The sequence below is a fragment of the Bubalus kerabau genome, chromosome X, assembly GCF_029407905.1.
Source record: "Bubalus kerabau isolate K-KA32 ecotype Philippines breed swamp buffalo chromosome X, PCC_UOA_SB_1v2, whole genome shotgun sequence".
Lineage (NCBI taxonomy): Eukaryota > Metazoa > Chordata > Mammalia > Artiodactyla > Bovidae > Bubalus > Bubalus kerabau.
Genome location: NC_073647.1, coordinates 48525856 through 48548063, shown reverse-complemented (window position 1 = coordinate 48548063; position 22208 = coordinate 48525856). Strand labels below are relative to the sequence as shown.

The window sequence follows — 22208 nt, the reverse complement described above, 5'->3', positions numbered from 1 at the left end:
AAGTTGACTAGTTCTATGAAGACCTACAACACCTTCTAGAACTAACACACACAAAAAAGATGTTCTTTTCATCACAGGGGATAGGAATGCAAAAGTAGAAACTCAAAAGACACCTGAAATAACAGGCAAATTTGGCCTTAGTGTACAAGATGAAGCAGGGCAAAAGCAGAGAGTTTTGCCAAAGGAACACACTGGTCATAGCAAACATCCTCTTCCAACGACACACGAGATGACTCTACACATTGACATCATCAGATGGTAAATACTGAAATTAAATTGATTATACTTTTTGCAGCTAATGATGCAGAAACTGCATAGTCAGCAAAAACAAGACGTGGAGCTGACTGTGGCTCAGATCATGAGCTCCTTATTGCAAAGTTATGCATAAATTGAACAATGTAGGGAAAACCAATAGGACATTCAGATATGAAAAAAGTGAAAGTGAAGTCGCTAAGTCATGTTCAACTCTTTGCGACTCCATGGATTGTAGCCCAAGGAATTTTCCAGGCAAGAGGACTGCAGTGGGTTGCCATTTCCTTCTCCAGGGGATCTTCCTGACCCAGGGATCAAACATGGGTCTCCTGCACTGCAGGCAGAGGCTTTACCTCTGAGCCACCAGGGAAGCCCCTAACCTAAATCAAATCCCTTATGATTAAACAGTGGAGGTGATGAATAAATTCAAGGGATTAGATGTGGTAGACAGAGTGCCTGAAGGACTATGGACGGAGGATCATAACATTGTACAGTAGGTGGTAACCAAAATTATCCCCCCAAAAAAGGAATGCAAAAAGGTGAAGTGGTTGTCTGAGGAGGTTTTACAAACATCTGAGAAAAGAAGACAAACAAAAGGCAAAGGAGAAAGGGAAAGATATACCCAACTGAATGCAGAGTTCCAGAGAATAGCAAGAAGAAATAAGGAAGACTTATTAAATGAACAGTGCAAATAGAGGAAAACCACAGACTGTGTGGATCACAGCAAACTGTGGAAAATTCTTAAAGTGATGGGAACACTAGACCACCTTACCTGTCTCCTGAGAAACCTGTATATAGATCAAGAAGCAAGAGTTAGAGCCAGACATGGAACAACAGACTGACTCAGAATTGGGAAAGGAATGTGACAAGAATGTATATTGTCATTCTGCTTATTTAACTTATACGCAGAGTACATCATGTGAAATGCCAGGCTTGATGAATCACAAGCTGGAATCAAGATTGCTGGGAGACATGTCAACAACCTCAAATATGCAACTGATACCACTCTAATGGCAGAAAGCAAAGAGGAACTGAAGAGCCTCTTGATGACAGTGAAAGAAGAGAGTGAAAAAGCTGGCTTAAAAACTGACTTCGTAGCATCTGCTCCCATAATTTCATGGCAAATAGAAGGTGAAAAATGTGTATGTAGTGACAGTTTTCCTCTTGTTGGGCTCCAAAATCACTGCGGATGGTGAGTGCAGCCATGAAATTAAGAGATGCTTGCTCCTTGAAAGAAGAGCCATGGTAAACTTAGTTCAGTTCAGCTCAGTTCAGTCGCTTAGTCGTGTCCGACTCTTTGCAACCCCATGAATCGCAGCACTCCAGGCCTCCCTATCACCAACTGACGGAGTCTACCCAAACCCATGACCACTGAGTCAGTGATGCCATCCAACCATCTCATCCTCTGTCATCCCCTTCTCCTCCTGCCCTCAATCTTTCCCAGCATCAGGGTCTTTACCAATGAGTCAGTTCTTCACATCAAGTGGCCAAAGTATTGGCGTTTCAGCTTCAACATCAGTCCTTCCAATGAACACCCAGGACTGATCTCCTTTAGGATGAACTGGTTAGATCTCCTTGCAGTCCAAGTGACTCTCAAGAGTCTTCTCCAACACCACAGTTCAAAAGCATCAATTCTTTGGCGCTCAGCTTTCTTTATAGTCCAACTCTCACATCCATACACGACTACTGGAAATACCATAGGCTTTGACTAGACCGACCTTTGTTGACAAAGTAATGTCTCTGCTTTTTAATATGCTGTCCAGGTTGATCATAACTTTCCTTCCAAGGAGTAAGCATCTTTTAATTTCATGGCTGCAATCACCATCTGCAGTGACTTTGGAGCCCAGAAAAATAAAGTGAGCCACTGTTTCCACTGTTTCCCCATCTATTTGCCATGAAGTGATGGGACTACTTGCTGAATGTTGAGCTTTAAGCCAACTTTTTCACTCTCCACTTTCACTTTAGTCAAGAGGCTCTTTAGTTCTTCTTCACTTTCTGCCGTAATGGTGGTGTCATCTGCATATCTGAGGTTATTGATATTTCTCCCAGAAATCTTGATTCCACCTTGTGCTTCCTCCACCCAGCGTTTCTCATGATGTACTCTTACATACGTAAGTTAAATAAGCAGGGTGACAATATACAGCCTCGCCGTACTCCTTTTCCTATTTGGAACCAGTCTGTTGTTCCATGTCCAGTTCTAACTGTTGCTTCTTGTCCTGCATACAGGTTTCTCAAGAGGCATGTCAGGTGTCCGGTATTCCCATCTCCTTCAGAATTTTCCACAGTTTATTGTGATCCACACAGTCAAAGGCTTTGGCATAGTCAATAAAAGCAGAAATAGATGTTTTTTTTGGAACACTTTTGCTTTTTCCATGATCCAGCAGATGTTGGCAATTTGATCTCTGGTTCCTCTGCCTTTTCTAAAACCAGCTTGAGCATCTGAAAATTCATGGTTCACGTATTGCTGAGACAGTGTATTAAAAAGCAGAGACATCACTTTGCTGACTAAGGTGGGTATAGTCAAAGATATCGTTTTTCCAGTGGTCATGTACGGATGTGAGAGTTGGACCCTAAAGAAGGCTGAGTGCTGAAGAACTGATGCTTTCAAAATTTTGTTGATGGGGAAGACTCTTGAGAATGTTTTGGACTGCATGGAGATCAAACAATTGAATTCTACAGGAAATAAACCATGAATATTGATTAGACTGCAGCTGTGAAATTAAAAAACGCTTGCTCCTTGGAAGAAAAGCTACGACCAACCTAGACAGCATATTAAAAAGCAGAGACATTACTTTGCCAACAAAAGTCCTTCTAGGCAAAGCTAGGGTTTTTCCAGTCATAGTCATAATCACATATGGATGTGAGAGTTGGACCATAAAGAAAGCTGAGCTCCAAAGAATTGATGCTTTTGAAGTGCAGTGTTGGAGAAGACTCTTGAGAGTCCCTTGGACTGCAAGGAGATCCAACCAGTCCATCCTAAAAGAGATCAGTCCTGGGTGTTCATCAGAAGGACTGATGTTGAAGCTGAAACTCCAATACTTTAGCCACATGATGCGAAGAACTGACTCATTGGAAAAGGCCCTGATGCTGGAAAAGATTGAAGGCAGGAGGAGAAGGGGTCAACAGAGGATGAGATGGTTGGATGGCATCACCGACTCAATGGACATGAGCTTGAGTAAACTGTGGGAGTTGGTGATGGACAGGGAGGCCTTGTGAGCTGCAGTCCATGGGGTCACAAAGAGTCAGACACGACTGAGTGACTGAACTGAACTGAACTGATTCATTAGAACGACTGATGCTGAAGCTGAAATGCCAATGTTTTGGCCACCTGATGGAAAGAGCAAACTCACTAGAAGAGACCCTGGTGCTGGGAAAGGCTGAGGGCAGGAGAAGAGGGTGGCAGAGATGGTTAGGTAGTATCACCGACTCAATGCCCATGAGTTTGAACAAACTCCTGGAGATAGTGGAGGACAGGGAAGTCTGGAATGCTGCAGCCTATGGGGTCACAAACAGTCGGGCATAACTTAGTGACTAAACAACAGCAACAACTACAGTGCTACCAGTATGGACCTACTTAGCTAACAAGTGCCTTTTTCTCCATCAGAGATCAGATCAGATCAGTCGCTCAGTCGTGTCCGACTCTTTGCGACCCCATGAATTGCAGCACGCCAGGCCTCCCTGTCCATCACCAACTCCCGGAGTTCACTCAGACTCACGTCCATCGAGTCAGTGATGCCATCCAGCCATCTCATCCTCTGTCGTCCCCTTCTCCTCCTGCCCCCAATCCCTCCCAGCATCAGAGTCTTTTCCAATGAGTCAACTCTCCGCATGAGGTGGCCAAAGTACTGGAGTTTCAGCTTTAGCATCATTCCTTCCAAAGAAATCCCAGGGCTGATATCCTTCAGAATGGACTGGTTAGATCTCCTTGCAGTCCAAGGGACTCTCAAGAGTCTTCTCCAACACCACAGTTCAAAAGCATCAATTCTTCGATGCTCAGCCTTCTTCACAGTCCAATTCCTACATCCATACATGACCACAGGAAAAACCATAGCCTTGACTAGATGGACCTTTGTTGGCAAAGTAATGGCTCTGCTTTTTAAGATGCTATCTAGGTTGGTCATAACTTTCCTTCCAAGGAGTAAGCGTCTTTTAATTTCATGGCTGCAGTCACCATCTGCAGTGATTTTGGAGCCCCCCAAAATAAAGTCTGACACTGTTTCCACTGTTTCCCCATCTATTTCCCATGAAGTGGTGGGACTGGATGCCATCATCTTCGTTTTCTGAATGTTGAGCTTTAAGCCAACTTATTCACTCTCCACTTTCACTTTCATCAAGAGGCTTTTTAAGTTCCTCTTCACTTTCTGCCATAAGGGTGGTGTCATCTACGTATCTGAGGTTATTGATATTTCTCCCGGTGATCTTGATTCCAGCTTGTGTTTCTTCCAGTCCAGCGTTTCTCATGATGTACTCTGCATATAAGTTAAATAAGCAGGGTGACAATATACAGCCTACTCCTTTCCCTATTTGGAACCAGTCTGTTGTTCCATGTCCAGTTCTAACTGTTGCTTCCTGACCTGCATACAAATTTCTCAAGAGGTAGATCAGGTGGTCTGGTATTCCCATCTCTTTCAGAATTTTCCACAGTTGATTGTGATCCACACAGTCAAAGGCTTTGGCAAAGTCAATAAAGCAGAAATAGATGTTTTTCTGGAACTCTCTTGCTTTTTCAATGATCCAGCGGATGTTGGCAATTTGATCTCTGGTTCCTCTGCCTTTTCTAAAACCAGCTTGAACATCAGGAAGTTCACAGTTCACATATTGCTGAAGCCTGGCTTGGAGAATTTTGAGCATTACTTTACTAGTGTGTGAGATGAGTGCAATTGTGTTTGAGCATTCTTTGGCATTGCCTTTCTTTGGGATTGGAATGAAAACTGATCTTTTCCAGTCCTGTGGCCACTGCTGAGTTTTGCAAATGTGCTGGCATATTGAATGCAGCACTTTCACAGCATCATGTTTCAGGATTTGGAATAGCTCAACGGGAATTCTATCACCTCCACTAGCTTTGTTCATAGTGATGCTTTCTAAGGCCCACTTGACTTCACATTCCAGGATGTCTGGCTCTAGGTGAGTGATCACACTAAAGTGATTATCTGGGTCATGGAGATCTTTTTTGTACAGTTCTTCTGTGTATTCTTGCCATCTCTTCTTAATATCTTCTGCTTCTGTTAGGTCCATACCATTTCTGTCCTTTATCGAGCCCATCTTTGCAGGAAATGTTCCTTTGGTATCTCTGATTTTCTTGAAGAGATCTCTAGTCTTTCCCATTCTGTTGTTTTCCTCTATTTATTTGCATTGATCGCTGAAGAAGGCTTTCTTATCTCTTCTTGCTATTCTTTGCAACTCTGCATTCAGATGTTTATATCTTTCATTTTCTCCTTTGCTTTTGGCTTCTCTTCTTTTCACAGCTATTTGTAAGGCCTCCCCAGACAGCCATTTTGCTTTTTTGCATTTCTTTTCCATTGGGATGGTCTTGATCCCTGTCTCCTGTACAATATCGCAAACCTCATTCCATAGTTAATCAGGCACTCTATCTATCAGATCTAGTCCCTTAAATCTATTTCTCACTTCCACTGTAGAATCATAAGGGATTTGATTTAGGTCATACCTGAATGGTCTAGTGGTTTTCCCTACTTTCTTCAATTTAAGTCTGAATTTGGCAATAAGGAGTTCATGATCTGAGCCACAGTCAGCTCCCGGTCTTGTTTTTGCTGACTGTATAGAGCTTCTCCATCTTTGGCTGCAAAGAATATAATCAATCTGATTTCGGTGTTGACCATCTGGCGATGTCCATGTGTAGAGTCTTCTCTTGTGTTGTTGGAAGAGGGTGTTTGCTATGACCAGTGCATTTTCTTGGCCAAACTCTATTAGTCTTTGCCCTGCTTCATTCCATATTCCAAGGCCAAATTTTCCTGTTACTCCAGGTGTTTCTTGACTTCCTACTTTTGCATTCCAGTCCCCTATAATGAAAAGGACATCTTTTTTTTAATCTGTCCCTAAGTCCCACCACATGCAGTTTGTTTTCAGCTTGCACGAGCTGCAGTATACCTTCCTTAGGGATATATTATCTCTCCATCCCTACATCATCATTTAGTTAGCAACAATGTTGATCACCTTGTCCTTCCACGAGGAGGAATACATTATAATACATTGTTGACGTTATAATACATTGGTGACGTTATGCTAATTGGATCTAGTGAGCAAGAAGTAGCATCTGCTCTGAAAGTGAAAGTGTTAGTCACTCAGTTGTGCCTAAGTCTTTTCGACCCCATGGACTGCAGCCCACCAGGCTCCTCTGTCCATGGGATTTTCCAGGCAAGGATACTGGAGTGGATTGCCATTTCCTTCTCCAATTTTCCTCGACTTACTGATAAGATATCTACATGCATGAGATGGGAATAAATCCAATTAAAATTCAGGGCTCTTCTATCTTGGTGGAATAGCTAGGTGTCCCGTGTGGGGCATGTGGGGATATCCCTTTAAAGATGAGGGATAAGTTGTTGCATCTGGCCACTACTACAACCACAAGAGAGGCACAACACCTAGTGGGCCACGTTGGAGTTTGGAGGTAACGTTCCTGATTTGGTTGGTTATTCTAGGCATTTCTGAGCGACTCAGAAACTGCTAATTTTGAGTAGCACTCAGAGCCAGAGAAGGCTTGGCAAGAGGTCCTTGAACATATGATTCAGCAGACCTAGTACTGCTTGAAAGTGTCAGTGGCACATGGGGCTGGTGTTTGGAGCCTTTGATAGGACAGTACTGGGCTTTGGAATAAGGCCTTGCCATCTTTTCTAGATGACTACTCTTCTTTTGAGAAACAGCTTTTGGCCAGATACCAGACCTTAGTAGAGGCTGAATGCTTAGCCATGGGCCACCAGGTTACCATGTAACTTGAGCTGCCCATCATAAACTGGGTGACGTCTGACCCACCAAGCCAAAAATTTGGGGGTACACAGCAGCACTCCATCATCCAAAGGAAGTGGTCCAAATTCTCATGGTCCCTACTTTTGTTACACTACCTTCTCTACCTCAGTTTGCACCTATGGCCTTGTACAGTGTTCTCTATGATCAGTTGTCAGACCAAGAGAAGACTTGGGCCTGGTTTATAGATACAGGCACCACCCACATATGGACAGCTGTAGCACAAGAGCCTCTCTCTGGAGCATCTATGAAGGAGATGGTGAAAGAAAATCCTCCCAGAACTTAAAGGAATGCACCTGGCTGTTTGCTTGGGAGGAGAACTGGCTAGACATGTCGTTATATACCAGTCCATGGGCCCTGGCCAATGGTTTAGCTGGACAATCAGGGACTTGGGAGGAATATGATTGGAAAATTGGCAACAAAGTAATTTGGGGAAGAGTTGTGTGGATAGACCTCTCTGAATGGGCAAAAACTGTGCAGATTTTTGTGTCCCATGTGACCATTCACCAAAGAGTAATTTCAGAGGAGGAGGACGTTAATAATCAAGTAGATAGGATGACCTGTTCTGTGGATTCCAATTGGCCTCTTTCCCCAGTCACAAAGTGTCCTGTTTGCCGCAGGAAGTGTTCATGGTAGCAGGTTTGGAGGTGATACATGCTTGGGTGCCCACTCATCAAGTCCAACGCAGCTATGGGCACTGCTGAGTGCCCAGTCTGCCAGCAAAAGAGACCAGTACTGACTCCCAACATGATACCAATCCCCTGACTGATCAGACAGCTCCCTGATGGCAGGTTAGTGTTAGGACCCCTTCCCTTGTGGAAAAGGCAGTGAAGAGTTTTGTCCTTACTGCAATGTACACTCAGTGTGGCCACAGATTTGCCTCCTCTGCACACAAGGCTTCTGCTCAAACTGCCCTCTGTGGCCTCACAGAGCACCTCGTCTGGCTTCACGGCCTTCCAGGCAGCACTGTTCTGACGAAGGAAGTTGCTTCACAGCACAGGAGGTGCACCAATGGGTCCCTGCCCATGGAATTGACTGGTGTTACCATCCAGCGTGAAGGAGCTGGCTTGGTGGGTAGAAGGGTGGCAGGCCCTCTTTCAGGCTCAGTTGTCATGTCAGCTGGGTGGTGACACCTCTGAGGCAAGGCCAGGGTCTCTAGAAGGCTATGTACACAAGGTTGTGCACACAAGGCTGTATACGTTCTGACTCAGCGTTCGGTGTATGGAGCTGTTTCTCTAGCAGCCATGATTCGCAGATGCGGGCATCAGGGGCTGGAAATGGGGGCGGCACCAGTCTCCATTACCGCCAGTGGCCCACGAGAAAAAGCTCTGCTTCCTGTCTCCGCAGCATTCTGCTCCACTGGCCTCGAGGTCTTAGTTCCGAAGGGAGAGTGCTTCCATGAGGAAACACCACAATGATTCCATTGAACCGGAAGTAAAAATTGTCACTCAACCTCTTTGGGCTTCTCATGCCTCTGAATCAACAGGCAAGGAACAGAGTTCCTGAACTGGCTGGGGTGATAGCTCCTGACCACCAACGGGAAATTGAACTGCTGCTCCACACTGAAGGTAAGGAAGATGATGTCTGGATTATGGGACATCCCCAATTCAGGCAGGACGACCAATGGCCCATATCCTAGAGGAATGAAGTCATCCTACCAACTAAAGAACCACAATCAGTTGACGTGCTTGATGAGGGCAAATGGAATATGGAAGAGATAATGAAAGAAAGTAAACATGAATACCAGCAATGAACATATGACCAGTTACAGAAGCAAGGATTATAATTGTCACAAGTATTTCCTCCTCATTTTGTTATGAATATGTTTGTGTGTATATATGCATATATTCAGAAAATATCTTTATTTTTATTACTCTTCTATTGCTTTATTATGTAACCTGTATCATATAGAGGTTATTGAGTTTATATCATAGTATTTTAGTATCATTAACTTTCCATCATATTATTCAAGTTAAGGATACCAGGGGAAGAGTTAACATTACTTGAAGGCTTTACATCCTCTTCTAGGGAAGTGTGTTTTAGTTTGCATTGCAGAATACTTATATCATGTTATTAATAGATGGAATTAATATCTGTTGTTGTCTTTACTTGGAGATTAAGTATGATCTAAGGTAATTGTGTATAAGTGGGAGGGAGGTTCAGGATGGGGAACACGTGTACACCTGTGGCAGATTCATGTTGATGTATGGCAAAACCAATACAATATTGAAAAAAAAATCATTTAATCCAAACAAACAAAAAAGAAAGCAAACAAAAAAAAAAAGTGCCAAGTAGAAAAGGGGTGGAATTGTGATGGATAATTTTATGTGTCAAGTTGATGGGGATAAGGGACGCCAAAGAAGTGGTGAACCATTATTTCTGGGTGTCACTATGAAAATGTTTTGGTTGTATTTGAATGGCAAACTGAGTAAAGATTTGCCCTCACCAACATGGTGGGCATCATTCAATCCTTTGAGTGCCCAAATAGAATAAAAAGTCAAAAAAAAAAAAAAAAAGGGCCAATTTCCTTTCTTCTTGAGCAGGGACGCCTATCTTTGCCTGTGTTTGTATATTGGAGGTCATGGTTCTAGGGCCTTCAGCCTCTGATGGTTTTACCAGTCAGGACCTCCTACTTCAGTGAAGTGAAGTGAAAGTCACTCAATCATGTCCAACTCTTTGAGACCCAATGGACTATACAGTCCATGGAATTCTCCAGGCCAGACCACTGGAGTGGCTAGCCTTTCCCATCTCCAGGGGATCTTCCCAACCCAGGGATCGAACCCAGGTCTCTCTCATTGCAGGAGGATTCTTTACCAGCTGAGCCACAGGGGAATTGTACCACCAGCTTTGCTGGTTCTCCAGCTTGCAGATGGTAGTTTGTGGAATTTCTCAGCCTCAATAAACTATGCGAGCAAATATCTGTATTTATCTAATTGTGTTTGTTTTTTCTGGAGAACCCTGAAAAATACACTTGTTTTGAGGTGCTGTTAAGCTTCTCCACTGTAAAGTTACTCCCCCCCCACCCCCACTTTCATACTCTTTGGAAGCAAGTCACTCTAGGACTGGGGAGTTAAGCTCCACTTCCATGAGAGGGGACTAGCTCATAAATTATTTGGAATTCTTCTGTATGGGAGATCTGCCTCTTCTCTATGTATTTATTTATTTGTTTCCATATGGAATCATGTATATTTATTTTATACTTTGGGTTATAATCCAATACAATAGCGTTTGTTTGTGTTGCTCAAATTGTTCCAACTTTAGGAGTTCTTTCACATTGACTCCTCTGTCCATTTGCCGTGCACTCATATTTTGTTTTTTTTTTCAGCACTTCCTCACTTTCTGATTCTACAGAATGCTGCAGGCTCATTTTGTATTTGTCCCTGCCCCAACACTTCTCCAATGAATCCTGGTTCTTTTCTTTGGAGAATAATGTGAAACCAGTATCTTGCTACTGGGTGTATTTGTTACTATTGGGGTACCATTGCTCCTGGACAGAGCTAGGAAAGTTACTCGTGTATATACACCTATCTAATTTTTGTATTTATTCATCTCTCTCTATATTAATCTAAATATAAGTACATACTGATGTCTCTGAATCTAATCCAGTGCCACATGTTACATTGTAGCCTCCCCCCTTTTTTATTTGTAACTTTTCTCAGATAATGAGAAACTTGGCTTGTTTCATCCAGCATCCATTTGCTTATTTTTCAGTCCCAGTATACATGTATTGGAGAAGGCAATGGCACCCCACTCCAGTACTCTTGCCTGGAGAATCCCATGGATGGAGGAGCCTGGTGGGCTGCAGTCCATCGGGTCGCAAAGAGTCGGACACGACTGAGCGACTTCACTTTCACTTTTCACTTTCATGCATTGGAGAAGGAAGTGGCAACCCACTTCAGTGTTTTTGCCTGGAGAATCCCAGGGATAGGGAAACCTGGTGGGCTGCCATCTATGGGGTCGCACAGGGTTGGACACGACTGATGCAACTTAGCAGCAACAGCAGCAGCAGTATACATATATGGCTGTTTCAATGTTGTTTAACCATATTCCCTTGAGAAACAAATTTGCCAACTAGATACGGTGTTTACATAGTTTATTTTGTCTTTAGTTTTATATTTTCCAGTGAAAGCAAGATTTTCCAGAGTTACTGTTGCCAATTCCTTTCTTCCTTCACCTTGTTTGGCCAACAAATGAGCCACTGGCTAGTTTATTTTGATTTTGGCCTTTTTCAATTTTTGTGATGAAATTATGTTGTTATATTTCAATTTAAATCTAAGTTTTCTGACTGTTGCTTTCCCACGAGTTAAGAATATTGTGACAAGTGCTTAGTCTGATGATGTCAGTGTATGTTGGACTTGTTTAGCACAGCTATAGTCTCAGGAGATAATAGCACACTACTTTGCCATCTATTTTGATAACAAATTAATCCACACTATACTGTGCTTGGAGAAGGAAACGGCAACCCACTCCAGTATTCATGCCTGGAAAATCCCATGGACCGAGGAGCCTGGTGGGCTACAATCCATGGGGTCGCAGAGTCAGACATGACTGAGCGACTTCTGTGTGTATACTGTGCTTTAAGTGTGCAACATTTGAACTCAACTTTTCTGCTTTCATTTTGTTTTGATTTTGACATGATGGATATGCACTAGTGTTAATAAATGCAATTAAATGGTCTGCTATAGAGTGTGCCACACACATGGCATGTGTGGCACTGAAAATGCTATAGAATTATAACTGTGTCACTGTGCTTTGTAGTGTGCTGTGCTGCAGTGCAAAGTAATAAGAGCATCAAATCTGGTCTCTGTTACAGTTACTCAAATCTGCTATTGTAGCATGAAAGCACCTATAGGCAAAATGTAAACATATCAGTGTGGTTATGTTCCAATAAAACTTCATTTATGGGTATTGAAATTTTAATTTTGTATAGTTTTCACATTTCACAAAATATTCTTTTATTTTTATTTTTTCCAACTATTAAAAGATGCAAAAGTAGGCAGTGGGTGAATTTGGCTTGTGGGCCCAGTTTTCTGACCCCTGCTCTACAATTTTAAAGATATACTCCCATATCATATGTAAACAGAGGTCATTTTACTTCTTTTCTAGTTCTTATGCCTCTTATTTCTCTTGAATAATTTCTACCATGAAGTTTAATAGTAGTAGTAGTTAGAGGATATTGATGCCTGTTGCTCATCTTAGTGAAAAGATTTATAGTCATTCCCCGTTAAGTAAGATGCTTGTTTTAGGACTGAAGTACAGTTGATCCTTGAACAACACAGGTTTCCACTACATGGGTCCACTTTTTTGGAGATTTGAAACAACTTGTAAAAATTTATAGACAAACCACATAGCCTAGAAATATTAGAAAAATTAAGAAAAAGTTAGGTATATCCTGAATTCATAAAATATATGTGGAAACTAGTCTATTTTGTCATTTACTACCATGTAACCAAATGGAAAAGAAAGTGTTAGTCACTCAGTCATGTCTGACTCTTTGTGACAACATGGACTGTAGCCCACCAGGCTCCTCTGTCCATGAGATTCTCCAGGCAAGAATACTGGAGTGGGTTGCCATTCCCTTCTCCAGGGGATCTTCCCGACCCAAGGACTGAACCCATGTCTCCTGAATTGCAGGCAGGTTCTTTACCACTGAGATACCAGGGAAACCATAAAATGTATTCATAAACTATATGTAGATACTAGTCTATTTGTATAACATACACGAATCTACTACAAAATGTTAAAATTCATCAAAACTTATACATACAGACACTAAGAGAACATATGTGGTACCATTCACAGTCCTGAGAAATGTAAACAAGTGTATATATGCAATATTAAGTTCATAAATGCATAAATTAACTGTATCACATACTGTGCTGCTCTAATAATTTCATAGCAACTGTTGCTATTGCGGTGAGCTCTAGTGTTGTGAATCCACTTAAAACACTGTGCAACATGGATCATCTCCACATTAACAGTTCATCTCTACGGTAACTTTCATATCACAGTAAAAAGTGATAGCTCTGGTTTTCAGGTTTCTTTCATGTTTAGTGCAACATGATAAACCCTGAATAACACCACGAGGCTCGTATGTACAGCGTGCCACTGGTGATGCTGGAAGTGCTCCTAAGAAGCAGAGAAAAGTCATACTGTTACAAGGAAAAGTTGAATTGCTTGATATGTACTGTAGATTGAGGTCTGCAGCTGTAGTAGCCTTCCATTTCAAGATAAATGAATCCAGCATAAGGACTGTTGTAAAAAAAGAAAAAAAAGAAAAGGAAATTCGTGAAGCTATCACTGCAGCTATGCCAGCAGGCATGAAAACCTTGCACTTTTTGCAAAATACCCTGTCATCTTTTTTGAAAATGCAGCTTTTTAAGTGGGTGTAGGATTGCTATAAGAAAAGCATACCTATGGACTCTAATATGATTCAAGAAAAAGCAAAGTCATTATATGACAACTTAAGGCAAATGGAAGGTGAAGACTTTAATGCCAGCAAAGAATGGTTTGATAATTTTAGAAAGATTTATTAATAAAAAGGTCATGGTAACAGGAAAAGCAACTTCTACCGAGATAGACTAACTCTACTGTTTGGAGCAAGTGCAGTTGGCTTTATGACCAGGACTTCCCTTATACATAAAGCTGGTAACTGCTGAGCCTAAAAAAAGATAAGCACCAGCTGCCAGTCTTTTGGTTGTACAGCAAGGAGGCCTGGACAATAACACTTTTTCTGGAAAAATTCCATTGATGCTTTGTCCCTGAAGTCAGGAAGTACTTTACCAGTAGAGGACTGCCTTTTAAAGTTCTCTTGCTATTTGACAATGTCTCTGACCACCCAGAACCCCATGAGTTCAATACTGAAGATATCAGAGTGGTATGTTTGGCCCCAGACACAATGTCTCGAATTCAGCCTTTAAATGAGGGAATTATAAGAACCTTTAAGGCCCATTATACATAGTACTCTATGGACAGAATTGTCAATATTATGGAAGAGAAGTCTGGCAGAGAGACCATCGTGAAAGTCTGGAAGGATTACACCATTGTAGATGCCACTGTCGCTATAGAAAAAGCTGTGAAAGCCATCAAGCCTGGAATAGCAAATTCCTGTGGGAGAAAACTGTGACCAGATGTTGTGCATGACATCACAGGATTTACAACAGAGCCAGTCAAGGAAATCATGATAGAGTTTGTGGATGTGGCAAAACAAAACAGAAGAACAAATAACACTGGGGAGTGAAGGGTTTTAAGATACAGATCTTGGAGAGATTAGAAAGCTAATTGATACCACCCCAGAGGAATTCACAAGAGGAATTCATGGAGATGAGTACCTCTGAACCAGTGACAGACAGTGAAGAAGAAGACGAAATAAAAATGGTGCCAGAAAACAAATTGACATCAGACAGTCTTGCAGAAGGGTTCCAATTATGCAGCATTGCTTTTGACTGTTTTTACATTATGAATACTTCTATGATACGGGCCCTGAAACTAAAGTAATCAGTGAAACAATGATGATATACAAACATTATTCAAGAAATGAGAAGACAAGAATATCAGAATCTATAATGTATTTCCATAAGGTTACACCAAGTATGCCTGCCTCTCACCAGTAATTCTTCTGGTGTGGTGTCAATTAGCTTTTGAATCTCTCCAAGATCCTTCCTTTCCACCTTCTGTGCCACCCAAGATGGCAAGAGCAAGGGCCTCCTCCTCCGCCCCAGTGTGGAGACGTGAGAATGAAGATAAATTTGCATTTAATGAATAATAAATAATCATTTGCCATACACTTAATAAGCTTATCTGCTGGGGGCACGTGTCTTCATATGAAAATCTAATTACTGTATGACAAGAACTGTGTAGACTTTTTTCTATCATCATCGCCCAGTGGTTCATTTTGTAGAACATTATATGCAAGACTTGTACTGAAGTGGGCAGCCCATCCTGACATAAGTGTGAAGTGACTGATATTTAATATAAATTTTTTTTCATGTTTCTCGTTGCCTCTTTGTTCAGGTCTTTATTCAAAATTAGCTGTCCAAAATGATTTGGCATTTATGGAATAAACAAATTTAAGTTTATGCAGCAGCCTTCTTTTCCTCTGAGGTGGGTTTCTTTTCTGTGGGCTTCTTTTTAGCTGCTGGTTTCTTGGTCCCTGCAGCTTCTTTTCCTACCACAGGCTTCTTCAGCTTCTTATCGCCAACAACCTTCTTTTCTTTGTTTCCCACCACAGGCTTCTTGCCCTGAACCCCCTTCTGATCTGATTTGGCTTCTAGTGCTGCTGCTGCCTTATCCATGCGGATTTTGTGGTTATTGGCCTGTCAAAGAATGGTGTTCCGGTGCATGGTCTTTGAATATGGGTTAAGCTTCAACATGATTCTCAGGTTTTTCAGTGGATTCTTCTTCAGGACTCTGCAATGAATCTTCTTGAGTGATGCTCGGAGTGCTCTTTGGATTTCTGGGCTTTTCAAGATTCTGCTAAGGTCTGTATTGAACATCTTGTGCATGAGGACGTTTTAGTTACTCTTGAGGGAGGCTGCTTTACACCAAGTGCCATACAGCTCATCTAACTTTTGGAAAGCACTTTCAGTCCAAATGCAGAAACGTCCCACATGACCACCAGGAGCAAGTTTCAAAATGTTCAGCTTGCTTACTACATTAAGCAGAGTAATTCCAGGGATGTTTCTGAAGGCCTTGATGATACCATTGTCCTCATTATAGATGATACAGGGTCCCCTGTGCTGGATATGGTGACGGTTTCTCATTTTGCCTTTGCCAGGTCTCATTTGCTGAGAGGCATAGACCTTTTTGATATCATTCCAGGCCTTAAGTTTCTTCAGAAGCAAAACAGCCTCCTTGGTCTTCTTGTAGCCTTCAACTTTATCTTCCACCACCAAAGGAAGTTCAGGAACTTCCTCTATATGATGACCTTTAGACATGACCAGCACTGGTAAGGCTGAGGCAGCCAGTGCAGAGCAGATGGCATATCGCTTCTGCGTTGTATTCACTCTGTGGTGCCAAAGTCGCCAGGTCTTGGTTGGTGCAAACATGTGGCCCCCACGACACATATTTCCAAAAACACCCTGACCAGAACGGTGAGTCCTGCCACCTCGAACCCTGGGAATTCGAGCCACAGCTCTGCTGGTACCCCAAGACTCAGCACTGGTTTGATGACCTGATAATTCACTGACAGCATAGGGCTGTCTGTTGTTTTTGCACAAGTTGATGTGAACAAAGTTAACAATATCGGGTCGAATGGGAGCCTTGAACACAGCAGGAAAAGTGACATTTTTGCCAGAGGACTCCCCCTTTTCAGAGTACACTGATATCAGTGGACGAGCACACACCATGGTGGGGAGAGGAGAAGGCCATGTTCCTCTCAACCCGGCGACTCCCACAGGAAAAGCTTAATATAAAATTAATGTGCTAGTTGGCTTACTGTTTTATAACTTTGCTTTCAAAGAATTACATTACTGTACAGTATAGCTTTCTTGCAACTGGAGAAAGTTGTGTATAAGCCCATGATCACAGGGAAGTGATCTTTATTTATTTTTTTATTGAATGATTTTTTAAAATATAAATTTATTTATTTTAATTGGAGGCTAATTACTTTATAATATTGTATTGGTTTTGCCATACATCAACATGAATCTGCCACGGGTGTACACGTGTTCCATATCCTGAACCCCCCTCCCACCTCCCTCCCTATACCATACCTCTGGGTCATCCCAGTGCATCAGCCCCGAGCATCCTGTATCAGGTATCAAACCTGGACTGGCAATGTGTTTCACATATGATATTATACATGTTTCAATGCCATTCTCCAAAATCATCCCATCCTTGCCCTTTCCCACAGAGTCCAAAAGACTGTTCTATACATCTGTGTCTCTTTTGCTGTCTCGCATGCAGGGTTATTGTTACCATCTTTCTAAATTCCATATTTATGCGTTCAGTTCAGTTCAGTTCAGTTCAGTCACTCAGTCATGTCCGACTCTTTGTGACCCCATGAATCGCAGCACGCCAGGTCTCCCTGTCCATCACCAACTCCCGGAGTTCACTCAGACTCACGTCCATCGAGTCAGTGATGCCATCCAGCCATCTCATCCTCTGTCGTCCCCTTCTCCTTCTGCCCACAATCCCTCCCAGCATCAGAGTCTTTTCCAATGAGTCAACTCTCCGCATGAGGTGGCCAAAGTACTGGAGTTTCAGCTTCAGCATCATTCCTTCCAAAGAAATCCCAGGGCTGATCTCCTTCAGAATGGACTGGTTGGATCTCCTTGCAGTCCAAGGGACTCTAAAGAGTTTTCTCCAACATCACAGTTCAAAAGCATCAATTCTTTGGCGCTCAGCTTTCTTCACAGTCCAACTCTCACATCCATACATGACCACAGGAAAAACCATAGCCTTGACTAGATGGACCTTTGTTAGCAAAGCAATGTCTCTGCTTTTTAAGATGCTATCTAGGTTGGTCATAACTTTCCTTCCAAGGAGTAAGCGTCTTTTAATTTCATGGCTGCAGTCCCCATCTGCAGTGATTTTGGAGCCCAAAAAACAAAGTCTGACACTGTTTCCACTGTTTCCCCATCTATTTCCCATGAAGTGATGGGACCGGATGCCATGATCTTCGTTTTCTGAATGTTGAGCTTTAAGCCAACTTTTTCACTCTCCTCTTTCACTTTCATCAAGAGGCTTTTGAGTTCCTCTTCACTTTCTGCCATAAGGGTGGTGTCATCTGCATATCTGAGGTTATTGATATTTCTCCCGGCAATCTTGATTCCAACTTGTGCTTCTTCCAGCCCAGAATTTCTCATGATGTACTCTGCATATAAGTTAAATAAGCAGGGTGACAATATCCAGCCTTGCTGTACTCCTTTTCCTGTTTGGAACCAGTCTGTTGTTCCATGTCCAGTTCTAACTGTTGCTTCCTGACCTGCATACAGATTTCTCAAGAGGCAGGTCAGGTGGTCTGGTATTCCCATCTCTTTCAGAATTTTCCACAGTTTATTGTGATCCACACAGTCAAAGGCTTTGGCATAGTCAATAAAGCAGAAATAGATGTTTTTCTGGAACTCTCTTGCTTTTTCCATGATCCTTGTGGCAATTTGATCTCTGGTTCCCCTGCCTTTTCTAAAACCACCTTGAACATCTGGAAGTTCACGGTTCACGTATTGCTGAAGCCAGGCTTGGAGAATTTTGAGCATTACTTTACTAGCATGTGAGATGAGTGCAATTGTGCGGTAGTTTGAGCATTCTTTGGCATTGCCTTTCTTTGGGATTGGAATGAAAACTGACCTTTTCCAGTCCTGTGGCCACTGCTGAGTTTTCCAAATTTGCTGGCATATTGAGTGCAGCACTTTCACAGCATCATCTTTCAGGATTTGAAATAGCTCAACTGGAATTCCATCACCTCTACTAGCTTTGTTCGTAGTGATGTTTTCTAAGGCCCACTTGACTTCACATTCCAGGATGTCTGGCTCTAGGTCAGTGATCACACCATTGTGATTAGCTGGGTTGTGAAGATCTTTTTTGTACAGTTCTTCTGTGTACTCTTGCCACCTCTCCTTAATATCTTCTGCTTCTGTTAGGTCCATACCATTTCTGTCCTTTATCGAGCCCATCTTTGCAGGAAATGTTCCCTTGGTATCTCTAATTTTCTTGAAGAGCTCTTTAGTATTTCCCATTCTGTTGTTTTCCTCTATATTTTTGCATTGACCACTGAGGAAGGCTTTCTTATCTCTTCTTGCTATTCTTTGGAACTCTGCATTCAGATGCCTATATCTTTCATTTTCTCCTTTGCTTTTGGCTTCTCTTCTTTTCACAGCTATTTGTAAGACCTCCCCAGACAGCCATTTTGCTTTTTTGCATTTCTTTTCCATGGGGATGGTCTTGATCCCTGTCTCCTGTACAATGTCACGAACCTCATTCCATAGTTAATCAGGCACTCTATCTATCAGATCTAGTCCCTTAAATCTATTTCTCACTTCCACTGTATAATCATAAGGGATTTGATTTAGGTAATACCTGAATGGTCTAGTGGTTTTCCCTACTTTCTTCAATTTCAGTCTGAATTTGGCAATAAGGAGTTAGTATACTGTATTGGTGTTTTTCTTTCTGGCTTACTTCACTCTGTATAATAGGCTCCAGTTTCATCCACCTCATTAGAACTGATTCAAATGTATTACTTTTAATGGCTGAGTAATATTCCATTGTGTATATGTACCACAGCTTTATTATCCATTTATCTGCTTATGGACATCTAGGTTGCTTCCACATTCTGGCTATTATAAACAGTGCTGCAATGAACATTGGTGTACACCTGTCTCTTTCAATTCTGGTTTCCTCAGTGTGTATGCCCAGCAGTGGGATTGTTGGGTCATAAGGCAGTTCTATTTCTAGTTTTTTTAAGGGATCTCCACACTGTTCTCCATAGTGGCTCTACTAGTTTGCATTCCCACCAACAGTGTAAGAGGGTTCCCCTTTCTCCACACCCTCTCCAGAATTTATTGCTTGTAGACTTTTGGATAGTAGCCATTCTGACTGGCATGAAATGGTACCTCATTGTGGTTTTGATTTGCATTTCTCTGATAATGAGTGATGTTGAGCATCTTTCCATGTGTTTGTTAGTCTTCTACAAAGTATGTCTTCTTTGGAGAAATGTCTGTTTAGTTCTTTGGCCCATTTTTTGATTGGGTCCTTTATTTTTCTGGAATTGAGCTGCAGGAGTTGTTTGTATATTTTTGAGATTAGTTGTTTGTCAGTTGCTTCATTTGCTATTATTTTCTCCCATTCTGAAGGCTGTCTTTTCACCTTGCTTATAGTTTCCTTTGTTGTGAAGAAACTTTTAATTTTAATTAGGTCCCATTTGTTTATTTTTGCTTTTATTTCCAATATTCTGGGAGATGGGTCATAGAGGATCCTGCCATGATTTATGTTGGAGAGTGTTTTGCCTATGTTCTCCTCTAAGAGTTTTATAGTTTCTGGTCTTACATTTAGATCTTTAATCCATTTTGAGTTTATTTTTGTGTATGGTGTTAGAAAGTATTCTAGTTTCATTCTTTTCCAAGTGGTTGACCAGTTTTCCCAGCACCACTTGTTAAAGAGATTGTCTTTTCTCCACTGTATATTCCTTCCTCCTTTGTCAAATATTAGGTGTCCATAGGTGCGTGGCCTTATCTGTGGGCTTTCTATTTTGTTCCAGTGATCTATATTTCTGTGTCTGTGCCAGTACCATACTGTCTTGATGACTATGGCTTTGTAGGAGAGCCTGAAGTCAGGCAGGTTGATTCAAGAAGTTCCATTCTTCTTTCTCAAGATTGCTTTGGTATTCAAGTTTTTTTGTATTTCCATACAAATTGTGAAATTATTTGTTCTAGCTCTGTGAAAAATACCGTTGGTAGCTTGATAGGGATTGTATTGAATCTATAGATTGCTTTGGGCAATATACTCATTTTCACTATATTGATTCTTACGATCCATGAACATGGTATATTTCTCCATCCATTAGTGTCCTCTTTGATTTCTTTCACCAGTGTTTTATAGTTTTATATATATAGGTCTTTAGTTTCTTTAGGTAGATATATTCCTAAGTAGTTTATTCTTTTCGTTGAAATGGTGAACAGAATTGTTTCTTTAATTTCTCTTTCTATTTTCTCATTATTAGTGTATAGGAATACAAGGGATTTCTGTGTGTTGATTTTATATTCTGTAAATTTACTATGTTCATTGATTAGCTCTATTAATTTTCTGGTGGAGTCTTTAGGGTTTTCTATGTAGAAGATCATGTCATCTGCAAACAGTGTGAGTTTTACTTCTTCTTTTCCATTTTGGATTCCTTTTATTTCTTTTTCTGCTCTGATTGCTGTGGCCAAAACTTCCAAAATTATGTTGAATAGTAGTGGTGAGAATGGGCACCCTTGTCTTGTTCCTGACTTTAGGAGAAATGCTTTCAATTTTTCACCATTGAGGATAATGTTTGCTGTGGGTTTGTCATATATAGCTTTTATTATGTTGAGGTATGTTCCTTCTATTCCTGCTTTCTGGAGAGTTTTTATCATAAATGGATGTTGAATTTTGTCAAAGGCTTTCTCTGCATCTATTGAGATAATCATATGGCTTTTATTTTTCAGTTTGTTCAGTTCAGTTCAGTTCAGTTGCTCAGTCGTGTCCAACTCTTTGCGACCCCATGAATCGCAGCACGCCAGGCCTCCCTGTCCATCACCAACTCCCGGAGTTCACTCAGACTCATGTCCATCGACTCAGTGATGCCATCCAGACATCTCATCCTCTGTCGTCCCCTTCTCCTCCTGCCCCCAATCCCTCCCAGCATCAGAATCTTTTCCATTGAGTCAACTCTTTGCATGAGGTGGCCAAAGTACTGAAGTTTCAGCTTTAGCATCATTCCTTCCAAAGAAATCCCAGGGCTGATATCCTTTAGAATGGACTGGTTGGATCTCCTTGCAGTCCAACAAACTCCCAAGAGTCTTCTCCAACACCACAGTTCAAAATGTTTGTTAATGTGGTGTATTACATTGATCGATTTGCGGATATCGAAGAATCCTTGCATCCCCGGGATAAATCCCACTTGGTCATGATGTATGATCTTTTAATGTGTTGTTGGATTCTGATTCCTATAATTTTGTTAAGGATTTTTACATCTATGTTCATCAGTGATATTGGCCTGTAGTTTTCTTTCTTTTTTTTTGGAATCTTTATCAGGTTTTGGTATTAGGGTGATGGTGGCCTCATAGAATGAGTTTGGAAGTTTACCTTCCTCTGCAATTTTCTGGAAGAGTTTGAGTAGGATAGGTGTTAGCTCTTTTCTAAATTTTTGGTAGAATTCAGCTATGAAGCTGTCTGGTCCTGGGCTTTTGTTTGCTAGAAGACTTCTGATTACAGTTTCAATTTCTGTGCTTTTGATGGATCTGTTAAGATTTTCCATTTCTTCCTGGTTAGTTTTGGAAAGTTGTACTTGTCTAAGAATT

At 41.6% G+C, this 22208-nt stretch overlaps 1 protein-coding gene across 1 annotated transcript; it reads right to left on the bottom strand.

Moving 5' to 3' along the window:
- Positions 1-15250: 15250 nt before the first annotated feature.
- Positions 15251-16619, bottom strand: LOC129638724 (60S ribosomal protein L4-like). Its single transcript, XM_055563359.1, is given in 1 exon segment — positions 15251-16619. A coding segment is annotated over 1 exon segment (1029 nt). The 5' UTR covers positions 16578-16619; the 3' UTR covers positions 15251-15548.
- Between the last annotated feature and the right edge of the window lie 5589 nt (positions 16620-22208).